The sequence below is a fragment of the Falco naumanni genome, chromosome 4, assembly GCF_017639655.2.
Source record: "Falco naumanni isolate bFalNau1 chromosome 4, bFalNau1.pat, whole genome shotgun sequence".
NCBI classification, from domain to species: domain Eukaryota; kingdom Metazoa; phylum Chordata; class Aves; order Falconiformes; family Falconidae; genus Falco; species Falco naumanni.
The window spans coordinates 90,967,425-90,985,438 of record NC_054057.1 but is presented as its reverse complement, the minus strand read 5'-3'; the positions used below and the strand labels follow the sequence as shown (position 1 = coordinate 90,985,438).

At 46.6% G+C, this 18,014-nt stretch overlaps 2 protein-coding genes across 11 annotated transcripts in view; one reads left to right on the top strand and one right to left on the bottom strand.

Moving 5' to 3' along the window:
- Positions 1-4,610, bottom strand: part of SUMF1 (sulfatase modifying factor 1) — a 39,075-nt gene extending 34,465 nt beyond the window's left edge. Inside the window, 2 exon segments of the mRNA XM_040592312.1 lie at positions 4,405-4,430; positions 4,433-4,610. Of these exon segments, the coding sequence (XP_040448246.1) occupies positions 4,405-4,430; positions 4,433-4,610 (204 nt within the window).
- A 93-nt stretch (positions 4,611-4,703) lies between these two features.
- ITPR1 (inositol 1,4,5-trisphosphate receptor type 1) overlaps positions 4,704-18,014 on the top strand; it is a 183,012-nt gene continuing 169,701 nt past the window's right edge. For 7 of the 10 annotated variants that reach the window (XM_040592311.1, XM_040592309.1, XM_040592305.1 and 4 more), the window contains exons 1-2: positions 4,704-4,817; positions 5,555-8,011. The gene's annotated coding sequence lies outside the window, so the exon portion shown is untranslated. Of the gene's footprint in view, positions 4,818-5,554; positions 8,012-10,637; positions 10,780-18,014 lie in introns of those variants that run through there. The other 3 variants (XM_040592299.1, XM_040592300.1, XM_040592301.1) reach the window with 3 other exon arrangements.

Below are 18,014 nucleotides of genomic sequence, written 5' to 3'. Positions count from 1 at the left end.
CCTACTTTACCCAAGAGCCAAGAAACAATTCAGAGTCCCTTCTACTCATTTCCAGATGAGGAATTTTGGTATTTCACTCTATTTCTAGGAAGCCTTGATACAACAATGAAGAATCTGGAGATTGTGAAACTGTCAAGTGCTCTTTTGGGGACAAGCCTATGCCTGTTTGCATGCTAACTACACATGGTTTTTCATTTAATAACAGGCACGTGCAGCATTTTATTACCATCCGTGCTGCAAACTGCCAGGTAGACACAGCACCTGCAGCTCCGCGTGCCAGAGATGAGACAAACTTTCAAGTCAGTTATACCCCACTCCTCTGGCAGACTGGCCTTGTGCAAGAGCCTCAAGCTTCAGAAGTAAAGGGACAAGTGACAGAATAACTTTTTCACTACTTCAATAAGGTGTTTTCCCTTTAAGGCCTCAGCTGGCTTCCAGAGAAAAAAAGCCCCACATTTCACCTCAGCCTTATTGGGCTCTTTGCAGGAACACAAAAGCTCCAGAGGTCTTGTCATGCCTTACCAGATGTTTCCCAAGAGCCCTCTAAAGACCAGACACTGAGCAATGCACTGCTTGTCCAAAGAACGAGACAATCCAGGATCCCTGCTCAGAAGTTCGTGCTGGAAGGAAGAATGACAGCTCAGGCCGCAAAAAATCTTCCCAATGGCCAGGTGACATTTCAAGGGCTGACCAGCCAAGAGCTAACTTGCCAAAAATTTACCCAACTCATCATAAACGGTTGAAAGAATTAGGGAAGAACACTCCCACTCCTTTCTTTTCAGTATTCCTGAGCTACCTCCACCCCTTAACTCACATTGGATTCAGCCACCTCCTCCTCTGGCAACAGTCAGAGGCTTGTGAATGAATGAGCCCCAAGAAAGCCATCCAGCACCGCCATAGGCATCCACTGTGGAAAACAATCTGGCATAACATATTCCACTAGAACATACCCTGGCAGCGATCCATGATCACACACTACTCTTACAAAGGAATTCAAGCAGGAGGACCAGTGACAGAACCTAAAATGAGCAAAGCCAGTTCTAAAAGGCAGCAGCATTTTTTTATTTGCAAGATCCCAATGTTTGGTATGCAGGAAACTTAAGTCTAATAACAAAAATATTCACTGAGAGAGAAGTTTCCAGACTCGCACACTTCTGACAACTCCAGAAGATCATCTCAAGTTCTGACAGAACAAGAATCCTGGGTCTTAAATGTACAAGAGTTCAAACAAAATTCCATATGCATGTAGTGGAATAACACAGTATGCAACATGTCTATGAAGAGTATCAAAACTGCAGAGATAGGGTTGTAAGAAATGTGAACTGATGTAACTTTATTTAAACGATAAGGCAAGTTCATAGAACCAAATGTGAACTCTGGACCATTCTGGTGCACAGCCTAGATTATAAGACTTTGATTCTTCTATAGTTGGATTTTTTAAGGTGTTTTTTTTTCCTTACTTTACAAAATTCTTTTCATAAAGTTAGATGCTTTCACAAAACAGTTTATCTGGATGCTTACAATGACTCACCAGTAAGACAAAAAGAGTAATTAGCTACCTTCCAGCTTGTGGAGTTCACTGTAATTTTGTAGTTACAACACCACTAGCATACCAAATGACTGGTAATTAAGTTCACATCAGTTATGCAGCACTTCTCCCTATTCTTAAGGGAAGCTGGAGTACTTGATAAAAACCTACATATACAATTTCATTGTTTCTTCTCCACCATAGATCTCTTATTTTGCTTGGGCCTCTCAGCAACACTTAAAATTCATGCAACTTGTAACAGGCCTGTAGAAGTGCTACAAATACTTTTTCCTTTGAACTGACAACATTTGAAGTTAGCAACATCCTTGTATCTTTTTATCCACTGAAAAGAATCTGAGCACTTACAGATTGTCTTTAACCAAAACCATAAAAGGGCTTCAGGATAAATTTGCTTACATTTTTTAGGACTTACGGGATGACTACATGGTACAAAGTTGCACCGCTTCCTTCCTTCCTTCCTATCTCTTTCCAACCTGCTGTAGCTAAAATAACTCCTTGAAGCAATCTTCAAAGCAAGATACAGAGCTTACTAGTGAACTGCTGTCCAAAAGCATGTGAAAAATTAACTCTCGCTTTACAGCCTAGCATTCATTTTCAACACCTGAAAAATCTCTATAGATTACCAGTGTACATTCAGCTAGAAACATCCAAAGGCTTCCTTGTGGACATTTCCAGCCCTCTAGCGCAGTGACAGCTGAGACTTCTGCACGTCCACCAATGTTGTGTCCAACCGATAAGCAAATATTGATTCCACAGGATTATCCTCCCCCACCAGGACAGCTCATTTCACAGCTCCACCTCCTGTTTGGAAATAGTACCTGCCTTCAAAAGCCAGCTTTTTGATACCACCACATCACAGGCTGCAAAGCTCAGATGTCTGACAGCACTCTTCAGCTGAGACCACAGAAATACAGCACTATGTGAAGAACAGATTTCCTGCATAGACACCACAGCCAGAGGCCACGTTTGTATAGCTAATGAAGCAGCTTTAACATCTAGTTTTAAAATACAGGTAGCTAACACCAAGGAACTAATCTCTAAGAAATATCAAAGTTGAACTATGGAGGCAGAAATCCAACAGCAGAGGCTGACAGATATGTCATTTACTGAATTAGGTAGTATGAGCAACGTTAATTGCCTGTATCTTCACAGTATTACTTAGGTAGCACCTGCAGTTGCCTTTGAAGCTCAACTTCAACTACAGAAACCACATTTCTCTATGATTATACTTACATTGAAAGTATTATGCTAATGTAGAGCGCATCCACTAAAATACTAGCTCCCCAATTCTAAAAATGTAGTGGAAATAAGTAATCTCATTTGTTGTTGAGGTAGAGGCTAATTCCTCCCTAAATTCCCTTTTGATAAAAATGTTTTCTAGCTAAGCATAATTAGTTAGGTTATGAACACAGCTTAAAAACTAGCAGTAATTAGTTTTCATTTCCTAATGTTGAACTTGCCAGATGCCTTCCATAAAGTAAGAGTCAAATGATCTTTTTTTTCACTCTACAGCAAGACCCACAGTGAAATGCTGAAACTTATTACACAAAACGTATACTAGCAATGTAAAGCCCAAGTGCAATATGGATTATTTAATTCATACTCTTTAAATATTCTCAAGTACAGCCTACAATAGTAAAGGCATAATTACCACTAGGCATCCTTCCCTTGGTAGTTTCCACATTGCCTGTGTGACAGAGGCTTTTTCCAAGCTGATGCAGCTTCCCAGTGTCACACCACCAAGAGGCAGTAAAAGAGGCAGTAAAAGAGGCAGCCCCTCACATTTTCACTACGCGCCAAGCCATCTTCTGCAAGAACAAGATCCAAGTCTGCTGCAATATAATTTTGTCTGCCAAAGCTTACTAGCACCTTTCATGAAATGAAATGGCAATCCCATTGCTAATAGCTGAGCATATCTCATCCAGTGAGGCATTCGGACTGCAGTGATGCAAAAGAAGTCTCAGTATCCCTTTGCAGTAGGCACACTCATGGCACATGAACCCACTTTAAACACTGCCTTCATGAGGAAGGCGCATTCCGCTCTGGATGGTGTCTTTCAGACGAGCAGCAACAGGAATAGAAGGAAATAAGCAATTAAGGAGACGTTCCCTTTAAGGGAACATGAAAATATATCTACATATGGATACATAAATGATGTTTTTGCTGAAATATACAAAGGAGGCACGACACAGCAGTTGCTGGTGTTTCAATTGCATTGATACCAACAGAGACTTAAAAAGAGATATGCGTGTGTGTAATCAGAGCCATAGCAGTATGGACACACAGCAAGGGACTCCCCTCAATGCTACACCTGTCCAGGCTGTACAGCGGCAGCCAGCTCTGCTCTGGCCAGCCCTCTGGCAAACACGGCTGCTGTGGACCAGTTAAAGGCACGGGCAGGCCTGCCAAAACCAACAGCCGAGAGGCACAGCCGGCCCTGTTTTGTCATCTCAGCTTTGCACAGGGAGGCACGGGCAGGGCAGACACAACCGAGGACATGGGAAGGCCGCTCAGAGATGGGCACCACTGCCCAGGCCTCGCTCCATCTTCGGGAGCGCCCAAACGGCCCGGGAGATGCTTGGGCTCCCCGGGTGGGAAAAGCGAGGCGGGACCAACCGAAGCACCCGTGCCCGAGCCCAGGCTTTCAGGAGCGAGGCCAGAGCGGGCCGCGAAGCAGCTTTGATTTGCATTTCTCCACAGAAACCCGCTCGCTGGGACCCTCCGCCAACCTCCCGAGCACGGCAGGAGTCCCTGCTTCGCCCCAGCGCCCGGCCTGGCCCGCGGAGGCCGCCGTGGCCGCCCGCCCCCTCAGCGTGCTGGGCCTGCCGCCCCAGGACGGGCACCCTGCTGCTCACCGGGCCGCGCCCCGCGCTCCGCCCGCCGCCGAGTACCGCCGCGCCGCTGCCGCCCGCCCGTCACCGCCGCCCCGGCTGGCGCTGCACCCGCAGTCCCCGCCAGCAGCTGCCCCCCCGGCGGCGGCGGCCGCCAGTCCCAGCAGGAGGAGGAGGAAAAGGAGAATGCAGCGGGACGCCCAGACGCGGGTTACCCCGGGCGCAGCCATGTTGGCCGAGACACCACGTGCCGCCCTCCGTCACGTGACAGGCCGCGTCTTAAAGGGGCAGCGCCGCGTCGGGCGGGGGCCGAGATCTGGCCCGGCGCCCTGCTGTGCCCGTCCGTCCGTCCCCTCAGCGCCGGTCCTGCCCGCGGAGAGGCCGCTGGCGCACCCCGGGGCGCAACCCCGCACGCCGCTTGTGCTTGTCTCCAGCAGGTACGTGAGGCCTTGTGTGTAGAGCGAGGAGGCGGGGGTCCCTGGGCCGAGGGGATATCGCCTCAGGAGCTCCCTGGCGGGGTGGCCCTGCAGCCCTCGGCCTTTTGTAGCCGTTCTGGGAGCTGGATTTGAAGTTTGCCTTGCCATTTTCTAAAAATAAGTGGGTGCTGAAGCAAACACAGCGTAAGCTCAGCACACAGACCCGTGCTGTCACCGAGATGCAGTCCCCCGTGCTCGGGTACCTCGAGGGTAGTGTCTGCTGTGTGACGTATTCAGGTTTAGTCAAGATGTATGTCCAGTACTTGTTAACAATTAACATTCTTGAGAAAAGCATGTATGTGAAATGAACGCAGATAGGTCTGTGCTCCCGAGAAAGATTTCTTAACTATCCACCAATAATATATGATCCCTCATTGACTTTTCATTTCACCTCCACAGGTAAAAAATAAGGGAAAACATATGTTGCCTTTAAGTATTCCCACTTTGAGATGTCAAAAACTGCAACTACAGGTCATCATAGTTGACTGATAATGTTATTTATCAATATTCATAGTAAGGGGAAATTCAAACCATGTAGGTATCACTCAGCAGAAGTCGGGCCTGGCTCTTGTAAACTTTCTTAGAAATGATAATTAGCAATTCATACCAAGGATGGTGGTCGTGGCCTTGGCCTCTGGCTGAGCATACCAGTGGTGTTCATGTGTGGATTAAGCACTTTCTTTCTTTCTCTTTTGCAGCAGATTGCTGCAATGAAGCTGCAGCTGAAGGACAGCCAACAGCACGTTGATGGCATTAATGTCAGAGACTCGTACAAGGTGCAGGTCTAAGGCCCAAAAGTTAAGTGCTTACACCTTTGACTGTGTTCAATAGCAGTATGTAATATGCCTATATACAGGCATGTAGGCGCCTTCCTCCTAAGAGTACCCTCTTCTCCTCTATTGGTGGATGATGATGCAACTCAGCATCATTTCAGAATAAGGACTTAGGAAAATATAAAGGTGTTGTACATTCCTTGGGCACTTCTGTTTGTATATCTATCCTGGCATTTCAATTTTTCATGCTTAAAAAATGAATTTTACCAAGTATGACACAACCAGTCTTTATGGCAAAAATATTACCATGGAGGCGGGGGGTGGGGAATATCACTGGAGGGGGGAAAGGAGAAACCTGCTTTTCTTTCCAAGTGAATATCAAATACTGTTACTTCAGTTTTGGAGTCTTTTACAGGAGTTTTCAGTGCAGGTGACTGAGAAGCAGTTTGTAACAAGCCAGCTGAGTGGCAACATGCGAGTGTATAAACCAAGCAGGTCAAGAATGGAAATGTACTTTGTAGAGGCACAATGGCCTCCTCCTTTGCTCTTGGGAGAGGTTGCAATTTGCTGTTAGTAGGAAGCAGCAAATTACTACCCCACTCTTTGCCAGCTCAGCTGGCTGCGACTTTGTGATCAGAGCAAAGGCTCTTCCCACTCGCTGTCCCCCTGCTAAGGAGCTGGGGAAGTAGCAGGTGCAGATGCCTGCTTTCTTGTGTGACATAAATCCAAAGTCCTGCCACCTCATTCACAGGCAGAAAGGGCGTAGGGCTTTTGTAATCCTTTCTACTCACCACACAGCCAAGGTACATACCCTAAGGCAGATGGTGATCAGCTGTCTCAATCCAGAACTGTCAATACCTTCTACGTCAGGGAACTGGTAATGCCCTTATTTTCCTTTGTTTTTCCTGTGGTTCACTGTAGTTGTTGAAGATTTTGGTGCTCTGTCATGTAAATCTTTACTTGCTGTGGGAGCTTCTGTTCCAGATTGTCAGCAGAATGGATATTCTGGATCCTCTGCTATGCTGAAAGAAACCTTTACTCATTCTGTGAGATATTAATGCAAAATATTTAATATATTTTTTCCCTGTACAGGTTAGGACCGTGCAGCAAAAAGAAGTATGACCGTAGTGAAAGAGGGTGGGTTTTTTTTGTTTGGTTGTTTTGTATTGGTACTGGAAAGGAACACTACTCAACTGTATTTGCTATATGAAATTTTACTGTGTGTAAAATGACAGTGCTGGGAGTCTTCACAAGGATGCATTTCAATTATCCATCATTGGTCCCTTTTGCCCTGTGTCGTACTTAGAAAAGCAGCAGAGTGCAGGAAAACAAATGAATACAAACTTAATTATAAAATCAACCCTTGCTGCTTCAGGGTTAGAAAATGTAAACATTCCTTTTATGTTGAAACTGTAATCTTAGCCCCATGCATTAATGAATCTCTATGAAAATGCAAAGTAAGTATAACTTATTTTCTCCTTCCAAATTTCCAATGCCGTTTACTGAAATGACAGCAAAATCTAGGTATCCAAATTGTACAGTCTTCTAGAATTGAAAAGAGTCTGCCAGGATAACTTATTAAAGCCATGGGATTCTGGCTGGGTAATGGTGGAATTCAAGAAAAATCAGTGAATTCCCAATGACCTGGGACAGTTCTCTAGTGTGTCTTGCTTACTCATTCTCATTGCTCATTTTCCTAGACTTCTTTTCTGCATCATTTCCATACCTCCATCAGGAAGGTTTATGTTCCTTATTCTCTCAGGAGACTAGATGAAATAATTACAATTACAGTTTGCTTCTGAGCAACATCCAACTTCCAGTTTATAATCCTGAGGACTTGTGAGAACTTTTGCTGGTGTCATTTATTGATCATGTTTATGCTCCTAAGCCATTTGTTCACAGCTAATCTCTTCCACATGGGGTTTAATTACCCTCTTTCCTTGCACTGAGTGCACCATGCTTCAGTGTTAAGAGACTGATTTCACTGTTATTAAAATATTACAGAAATGAGAGCCTTTTCAGCACATAGCTGAAATGCTGAGATGTTGCCTAGCATTTGTCCTTATTGTTCGTAGTGCTTTTCATCTCTTGAGTGCTGCAGTGCTGGCATGGACAGCTCTGACAACGGGAAGCTTTTGTGATCATCTGCCTCATCATGATAACCAGTCACAAGCAAGATTAGACAGTTTGATCCTTAGAGTCCCGGAGGCTGCCTGGAATATCTTCTGCTCTAATTTTTCTTCCAGGGCTTCTGATTGTGCAGCTGAACCAACAGCAGAAACAAAAACATATGCAAACCCACCCTGCAGGCTGGAGCGCTTTCTGTCCAAAATACTCCAAAGAAGTCAACAGTTAATTGCAAACTTGGCAGCATAAAACAAGGTAATATTGTTCTTATTCTTGGAAAATAAAGGACTGCAAACTTAATCTTAACCAATTTCATCAATGCTGAATTCATGTAATTGCTACAAGTAAGGTAGTGATGGACCAGAATGAGGTTCTAAAAGGAGAAAAAGAACAGAATTCTCTAAAAGAAAAAAAAATCTCTTGCAAGGTGTGTTCCTGTGACTGAAATCACATGTGTGATTGGGCTAAACATTTATAATTATAGCACTCTAAAGATGGAAGTGTTATCTACTCTTTTTCATTATTTCCTCTCTAAATTCTTGAACAGTTCTCATTCCTTAGACCCTCTTTGTGTATGTGCATGTGATCTAAGCCCAACCCCTTGATTGCTACTGAGCAAATATATTCTATTCCCCATCTCAGAGGCTACCTGCTGTAGTTCACATTATCAATGAAACACTTGCTTTAAAGAAATAACCCTATAGTACTTCCAAGTGGGAAATGTTTAATTCCCAGGCTGCCCTACTGTTTCATCTCTTCTTAAAGCTGTAAGATCATAGTAACCTTGTAAATTCACTGTGCCTGCAGCAGCATCCCAAAGCAAGTTCCTGAAGAGAAATGGAAACATTTTCCACTGTTGGAAATTTTCATTATTATCTTGTCTTTGCCAGTACACCTTCAAATCTAGCAAATTCTTAGCAGTACTTTATCAGTATTTTTGGTGGAAGGGCCTTCAGAAGCACAAACTCCGCAGCCTTTGAAGAACTGACCAAGACCCAGAAGCAAACGTAGTCCATGAGAAGAAAACGTAGCCTTTGATGTTCTACCTTCTGGAGAGGCTACAAAATCAGAGAACTGGTAGGCTGCAGAAGCAGCAGGAAACAAAGGACATGGACTGGTGTAGGAGAAGCGTGGAGAGATGTATGCAACTTTTCAGACAAGGAACCGAGGACCTGCAGGCTAGGATAGAGCAGAATGTCCCCAGGTCTCCTCTGCTGGCTCCTGTCCATCCCATATTCACAGAATTTCATACTGTCAGGCTGAGTGGGGCTGGGGGACCCATTCAACCTCCATCTGTGGGAAATTCCCCAAAACTATGTCTTACATTGCATGCAATTTCTAACATGCTGCTGCTGCTGCTCTTATTTAGCACTTGATAATGAAGATAGTTGAAGGCAGGCTGCTAGCATAACTGCTAAAGGCGTTCAGTGGGCAAAGCTCTTTGCCACTGACTCTAGTGACATCCTTATGTCACTGCCTAAGCGCACCAGATGTTCTAGCCGTTCGCTGTCCTAGCCCTACAGAACTCATCCAGAGATTAGATTTGATTACACAAGAATTCATTAGGATTACCTAATGATATTAGGCACCGTTACTCTGCCAAGTTCCTGATGAGTAATGGCTTGTAGCATTGCAGCCATTTATGAAAATCATAGAGCTCGATTCACTGACCTTCGCTCAAGTTCCTAAGTCATGGACTTCAACTTCTGCATATTCTTGATAGCTGTAACTGCAACTCCTCTGATGTTATTTTTTAATGAAGAACCAGTATAATGGTAGTGTTGAATTGGACCACTGCCTGATCCGGACTTGTTCCCTTTCCCCAGCAGCGGTGTGCTGCTGGAAGGAGGGAAACTAGCAGTGACCATGGCAGCAGCAGTTACACCCCATTTCCTCTCAGCAGCAGTAGGTGCGGGTCCCTGCGGGTGGAGGCAAGAGCAGGGAAGTGTTTTCTTCCCCTTATGCCAATTAAAGTGGTACAGCACTTCTGCAGCACAAACATTGCATCTCCTTCTGTGAGGAGCTTTGCGCTGCCAAACACAGCCACATGCACCCTATGGAGGCCACAACAATTGCAGTATATGCATGGACAATATACCTTGACTAATTTTAAGAACAAATAATTGCACAATGCAATAAATTAAAGGAAATGTTACTTATTTGTCATCACTGCTAGTCATTCTGGCTGAAGTTGCGCTGTCAGTCAGTGGACAGCCTTTAACATTAATTAGTAGCATCCCTACACCAGACAGTCTTACTGAAGAGGAAACCAAGTAAAACTCCCTTGCTGCTTTCAGAGTTTTAAACTGTTCTTCTGCAGAATAGCAGGTTTTACCCCACGTTACCGCGTTCCACACAGCTGGCAGCCCTCAGCCAAAGGGCCTTACCTTCCCATGAGGAATTTACCCTACAAGTGAAAGCAGCGCGTGTCATAACCTTTGAAACCTCCATCCCGCAGGGTTAAGCGCGGGGCTGGAGCGCGCTTTCTCCGCTATTTTGCGCTCCCCGGACCTGCAGGTACTCAGTATTTTCTTTTCCCCGGCTCCGTTTGCTCGGAGCTCCTGCAGCTGCTAACAGCGCCGGTGCGTCCCGTAACTCCCCGGCGGCGGGCAGGCGCTCTCCCACCCGTCATTCGCCCGGGACCCTGCGCGAAGCCCCGGGCCCCGGCCGCAGCGCAGCAGGAGCCCCCGGCCGCGGCAGCGCCCGCGCCCGGCACGCCGGGACCCGGCACGGTGCCGCGGTGGGGCGCGCCGCGGGGCACGCCGGGAGTTGAAGTCCGGCAGCGACGCTGCCCGGCGGCGGCTCGGCGGCGGCAGGACTCCGCTACCCAGAGTGCCCCGCGCGAGTATATAAGGCGCGGCGGCGAGCTCCGAGCGCAGTAACCATGTGGATGTGCAGCTGAGGCGGCGGCGGGCGGGGGGGAGCTCGGCGCAGCCTCCATCCTAACGGGACCGGGCAGCGCCGCGCCGCCAGCATGGGGCTGCCGAGCCGCCGCTAGCCCGCCCCGCCGCCACCAGAGCTAGGTAGGGGCCGCTGTGGGTAGGGGTGGCGGCAGTGGCTGGGGAGGGAGGCGGCTAGCCGGCCGCCGAGGCAGCCCCCTTCCCCAGGCCGCCGCGGGCCGGGCGGGGCGGGGGGGTGCGGAGCGGTGCTGGGCGGGGGTGCCTCGCCGAGCCGGGCCCCTCCGTGCGGGCTGGCCCCGGGCGGGGGGGGGTCGCTGCCGGCCGGGGTCGCTGCCCGCCGCAGGACGGCCGGGGCCTCGCCGCTGCGCCGGCCGCTCCAACTTTCCCCTGGTTCTTGGTGGGGTTTGTCCCTTTCGGAGTTGCGGCTCAGTTGCAGGAGGTATGTGGCGTTATGTAAACACTGGCGAGCGCTGGTGGGGACTTGGCTGTGGGCGATCGTACTCTTAAACGGTCGAAGCTGGGCAGCCGCGGTGGATGTTCCCGAGGGTCCCGGCGCCTCCTCTGGCGGGCCAAATATTTAGCGGTCTCCTGGGGTACCGGAGCCGGCCCTCGCGCGGGGGAGGGGGCACGTGTGCCTTCCCGGGTACGTGGGATGTGGGCTCATGGCTTTGTGCTGAAAGCTCAGTTACTGCTGGTTTGGGTCTGGGGGCCGCCCTGTGGCCCCTCCGCCTGTGCAGAGGCTGCGTGCGCCTGTTGCTCCACAACCCCTCGCGGTGGCTCCCTGGGCGCAGGGGGCTGTATGCACCCACCATGGCTTGGGCTCAGCCAGGCTTTCCCCTCTAGTATAAAACCTCTTTGCCCCATGCAGGTTAAGTCCCACTCACAGTAGTTTTTGTATAACAACAACAACAACAAAAGCTCCCAACAGGTGAATGGTTTCAATAAGTGCATCATATCCATCATGTTACGCACTGTGCAGCAGTTCACTTGTGCCCGCTCAGCTGCAGATGGATCGGACTGTGGTGTTGCTACTCAAAAATCAGGAAGAGAAAACGTGGCTAATACAATCCAGATCTTTGCCTTATGAAGATTCAGTGACTCGACATCGTGCATGAAGTAGTGTGCATGTGTGGTGGCTGTTTGCTTTATTTATTGATGAGGGCCGGTACCTGTGCATGTGTTTTATTTCTTCAGCATGCGTTTTGTTATGAGTTTCTTTTCCTGTGCTCGGAAATTTGCTTGGTATCCCAGGACTTCCAAATGCATTGAGCCAAAAGGCTCGCTGACTCAGAGCCCAGGCCAAAGGCCCACATCTGAATTGCTTTCCTCACAGGGTTCAGCTGCATGAGTGTGGGATGCAATGTGAAGCCAGTATCCGTTTCTTTCCCATGGTGCTTTCTCTATGGCTAAGTTAACAGGCTGACAGACACTGGATTATTTTATTTTCTGAACCTCTACTTTAAGCCAGTTTTCTTGCATGGCAAATAAGCCAGATGCTAAATGCTTAGTGGTTTTGCTGGTGTAAGATCAGTGCCTGAAAGAATAACAGTGGTGCATGATGTTGTGGCTGTAGCAAAGCGTTGGTTGTCCAACACTGGCTGCTCAGTGACTGGAGAAGACTGGTGACACTGATCAAAGCAAAAGTTCTGGTGTAACAGGGCACTTGACGAAACAGATGTGAAAGTTGACTGCTCTGGAAAACAGCAACTTAACAGTGAGAATGTGTAGTGGTCAGTATGTATAAACCAAAAAAGGAGTCACTGTGGAAATAAAAACCACAGTTCCAGTGTTTTTCAAAACAAGCTGTTACAGGAGTGCTATTAAGTAAGCTGTTTGCTGAGCTGAAGATTTCTAATGCGTTCTTTAAGCTGTCTTTTGTTTGTCAATAACAATTTTTTTCTTGTTAAAATACCAGGATCCACCCTGAGATTGAAGTGTTTGTTTAGATGATTTTTTTTTCCCCTACCTGCTTGTTTTGCAGCATCGATTATGCCTTGAAATAGGGAGTGACCTGGTTTCCTCTTACAGGGGTTCATAAATTAGGAAGTAAACAGCAAGAGTAACTTCGCTTTGCCTTTGCAATCGTGGGGTGGAGCTTAGCTGTGGGAAATAGTGTATTTTCCTGAACACCATGGTTGGAAAGTGGAAGAGGCCCTAGTGAACGCCACTGCAGGGGCAAGCACTTGTTCAGTATGCTTTGTTGGTGACCATTGTTGGAACTGCGAGTCTGGGTAAGAATGCCTGGATGAAGGAGGTCTACTGAGACTGGTAACAGAGTGGAGGGTGGTGTAAACGACTGCTGTGGTCTCTGGTTATAAACTGGGGGCATGAAGAAGTCTTATTCATGGCACAGTCAGCCTTGTTGCATCACCTCAACAAATCTGTGTTGGTGTGGGGTAGACTAGAAGGTGGGAAAACCCAGCTGAAGTGAAGAAATCTCAAGTTCTGGTAGCTTACAAGTGCTGTAGCAAAGTAGAGCAAGACTTGCAAGCCATGGTGTCCTGCTGTTGTGTGGTGTAAGGTCTTAGTCTAATTTTATAGTAATTCTTATTGTAAAGGCAGTGCTGAATGAGCATTGCAATGTGGCAGTGTGAAGAGATGGCCAGGGTGGCAAATCTTGGATGAAATGTGGAAGCAAGGTTACAGCTCCTCCAGTACTCTGTGTACATGTGCCAGAGGAAAGGTAACAATCCCAGTGACTGTTCAAGTATTGGCCACTGTGGTCCAGAAGTCTGTTGTGGAAGCAGATGCTCCTTTCAGCTGCTTCCTGTAAGATGTGCTGGTACCTCCTGGTAAATTGCTGAAATGGGCAGTATTGAGGTGGAACTTCTTTTTCAGTGCTATAAAGCAGGCTTAAAGCAGTGTGCAGATCTGCTGAGCCCTTGTCTGGTACGTGCCCTTCAGTGAAGCAGTTGGAAGAGCAGCTGTAGCTTGTTCTGGTTGTTTTGTTGACCATGCTTTCCCCCTGATGCTGTGCATTGTAATTCTCAGTGCATAGCGTACTCCTTAGGAGTATCTGATGTGTCAAGCTGCAAAGTGTACTGGGAGTCTTTGAGACATTATTACCCCATAAATATAAGATAGTTGTAGTTGTAGGATTATGTCTTAAAGACAGGAGGAATCTGAAGATCCTGTGGGAGGTGGGATGAGGGTAGTGGCTCTGTAGTAGCTGGTAGACGAGCTGCTTGCTCGCCTGTGGGTGAGTGTGAGGGAAGGCAGCTTCACCAAAGCAGCTTATGGAGACCAGAGAGGTTTAGACGTAGAAAATGATGTGTGCTGCTAGAAAGTTACGTAAATATAACGTTTATGTCACAATGAGACTATGGTATTCATCCAGTTTTATAAAAATCAGTTTCTTTTGCTGCTGAGATAGCACTGTTGCTTCAGTAGCCTGGAGCCTTTTCTCTGCTTTTTTTTTTTTTTTTTAAGAGTTTTTGTGTGTGATAGTATAGAAGATAAGTTAAGCCATTGGGCAGTTTCATCTAGTGGCCTATGCTGGGTACAGACAGGTACTGCTTTACTGGGTGCTGTAAAGGAGAAGACTTGAAAAGCAAGCAGACAGTATCTCTGCGCTGCTAAACCGTATCCTATCAGTGTCCATAGCTGTTCAAAATGATTCCAGTGCTCTTCCGCTGTGCGTCTCCCAGAGGCTGCTGCAGGAGGCAGGATGCCAAACAGCATGAGCTTTGATCTGGCTCAGTATTTCTTTCTGATTTCTGTTCCTAATGGGCACTACAGCAGTTATTGCCTGGTTCTCGGTCTTGGCACAGATGGGCAGTGGCTGGGGATGGGGGCAGAACCCTCTTTCCACGGTGCTGCAACTGCTCATGAGATTGGCAGAGGCAGCTGTAGGAAGTGTGTTATTTTCTTGCTTGTTCTGTACCTGTTGAGAAAGTACATTTCCAAGTCTTCAGAGCAGCTGTGTTTTATGGGACCAAATTCCTCTGGGGGGAAAAAAGATAAGAGAATGAAAACTACAGGAACAGTAATTCAGACAAGGAAAGCTGCAAAACTCAGCTGTGGATTCTGAACTTGGAAGTTTCATTTTCATACTTGTGGTCTTGGTTAAGCCTATCAAAGCTTAGATCAGAACTTATTTTTCCTTCCTAACAGTGTTATTATGGAGAATAAAATGTCACTTCAGATCTGAGCAAGTTAACCTTCTAGAACTGAAAAGGTGTTAGAAATGTGCATGGAGGCATGCGTTATTTTGCTGATTTACGGCTTGTGGCAATGTCACTGCATCCTCACGTGCCAGAATGCCAACATGAGGAGTGTTGCAGAAAGCTGAGTGTTCGCATCTCACCAGTTGTTCGGCTGAACAGGTTATCAAAGGGTGGTGAATAGCTTTGAGAGAACTAAATGCCAGGGGAAGCAAATTTCTTGGTTAGGATGTTAGGTAACATTTCTGCTTTTGGAATGATCTGATACTAAGCTGTAAGAAAAGAGGCTTGGATACTGGATCCAAATGTCATGATGTACACAAAGAGTTCATCCTCTCCTCAGCCCTGCCATGTGCATGATGTCTGTAGTCAGAAGATTGTAAAATCTCTGTGCATATACATGTAAGAAATTTCTGATGACAGTAGGCCAAAAAATGGCTACTGCCAAAAGGCTGTGGCTTTTTTTTTTTTTTTTTTAAATATATTCAGGATTGTTTAGCAGCAGGTTAGCGTGAAACTTTTACAAACATTCTTTTGTGCCTTGGCCCAGCCTATCTGATATTTCAGAAATTCGGAGATCTGCCAAGAAGTTCTGAAGAAAAAAGCTTTGCTTGCATCCCGGATAATGTCCTGTCTGCATCCCACTCTGAGACAAGATGCGTAGACACAAAGGTGGATATGTATCTGAGTAGGCTGATGGTGCTTAATCTAAAGGATTAATTGAAAATTTATGATTAAAACAACTGCAGTCCTTGGCCCCTCCTCCATCTGTAAAGGTTTATACAGATGTGGTTGCTAATGCTTTCTATGAGATAAGGTGGTACAGTATTTTGAATCTTTGCTTCAGAAGAATGACTCATGCTTGCATTCTAGAAAATTACTCTTGGGTGGCCAACATGTACAAGTTAACCCGGGAAGTGGAGCCTTCATCTGCAAAGGAGTCCAGCCCATTGGGTGTTTTTAGATCAGCAGGGCTCAAAGTAGGTCCCCTGGCCACCAGTGGTTCTCCACACGTGCTAGTCGTGTGCTGGTAGTGGCTCCTCCTCTTCGACTGCTCATCACAGGCAGTTAGGTTTTAGTCTGCAGACCTGGGTGCCTGCTGAGGTGTCTAGGAGGGAAAAGCAGCGAGCTTACCCTTGCAAGGGTTGCTGCATCTGCGTTTGGAAGACAAGAGAAGACTTTCAAGCCTTCACTAGGAGAGAGTTGCTGGTGGAAGAAGAGCATTAACTTTATTGCCAGCGGGGACCCAAGGCTGCTAGGAGACATCCAGCAAAGCCCAGCCGTGGAAGACGACAGCAGTGCCACCATGGAGGCCACAGAACCTCCGCCAAGGTGCAGTACTGGCAAAGGGAGAAGTGGGACGTGTAGGGAAGGGTGAAAGCGCTGGGCAGGTGGGGTCAGAAGGAGATGAGCAGGTGCAGGCAGCTGGAGGTTAGTGAGGCAGACAGACAAGGAAAATACTTTGGTAAATTTAGGGAGTATTGCATTTGCTAAAGAGCATCTATTTTGTGAGGAGGGAAGTATGAGGCTTAATGTGAGGATGGGGGCTGTAAGAGACAGCCTGTTCTGTGCTGAAGCCTTGGTAGATATATGACCATGCTCAATGAAATTGGGACTGTTCTGTGCCCTCTTCTTCCCTGGCCATTTTTCTTCCTTGGCTGAGCTCCAGTTGGTGTTATAAACTAAGCTTGCTCTTTTTCCCCATGACATTGGTTGCCCTGGTTCTTTTGGCCTGTTCCAGCTCTCTCCTGATAGAAATATGCTGGAAAACATTGTGTGCTTGTAGGGGCCTTGTCCAGAGGCTGACGTCTAAGCTGCCTTCTCCCATCAGGGTTAGAGCCAGTAAGTATCAACTTCAGTAAGTGCTTCTTAATTTTAATGGAATTAAAAAGATGCTGTCAGGTCATACTTGATTTGAATCAAAAAATGATTTTTTTTCCCCCCCAGCAGTGTATCTCTAATAGATTTTCTTTTTTCAGCTTTCTGCAGATGCCTGTCAGTAGGATCTGTCAGTTGTGTTTCTTACAGCAGTCTGATGGCTGCTGCGTAAGATAGCACTGTCAAAGTGTAACTTCTGCCTAGCGCATTGTTATGAGTGTGTTACTTTGAACCTGAATTTTCTGTAGATAGCTTGTCTGGTGCCACTGGGCAAATAAAAAAAATGCAGGTGCCCTTTCTGAGGAGAAAAGGACATTGTGCATGTTTGCTTTCCTTTATTGAAGATTTATTGAGGTTCAAGTTAACAAATTGAGTTACTTTATCTTTTTCTTCCTTTTTCTTAAACTGTTTTGTTGCACATATTAAATAGTAGATTTTTTTAATATCTTTGCCATTGATACAGTAAAAAAAGCCACTATTACAAATGTATTTATCTGTGGGGTGGCAGATACTATGAATAGAACGTAATTAACTCTGGCATCATTTTACTGTATGAATTTACATGCCTCTTCCAACTTCCTTCAAGTAAAGGGGGAAACATATGCTTGATTAGATGTGCAATGAGATTGATTTTCCTCCTGGGAGAAGAGGGGTGGTGTAGGCTGGTGGATGGGGATTCAGGAGACCTGGATTTGAATCTGGGCTCTGAGTCTGACCTGCTGTGTGTCCTTGAGAAAGTCATAGCTCTGTGCTGCTCCCTCCTTCCTCTCTTCCATACTCTTCATCTTGCCTGTTCAGACTGCAAACTACAGAAGAATCTGCTGCGTTACAAGCATTAGGAGGAAAAATACTTTCTCAGAGAAAGTGCATTTCTCCTCTTGAATCTAACGGTTCATCAAACGACAATTTGTTTGCAGATAGCGGGCTCCTGAACATGAAAGGCTACAGTTAAATGGAAAACAAGATTGTGGTAGATAAACGTACCATGCTGATACTTGTTTTTAATGTGTAATCTCTAAAATTTAACTACATGTGCATAAAATTAACAGTGCTGAACCCTCTCAAAACCTAACATGATTTCTGAGCTGCCTCCCACTGCAAGCGTGTGAGGGCGAGGATCCTGACGTTCGAGATGGTGTGGCTGTGGGTCTGCTGTGGTGGTGTCATTTCCGCGTGCTATGAACAGTGCTGGTGGTCGAGAAACTGCAGGATTTTACTCTGCTCTTGGCTGGGTCCTCAGCTGAGGAGTGAATGAACTTCCTTGAGATGGCCCGCTCGGTGCGTGGCACTTATCCCAGCTGCCTGTGCTACCCAAAA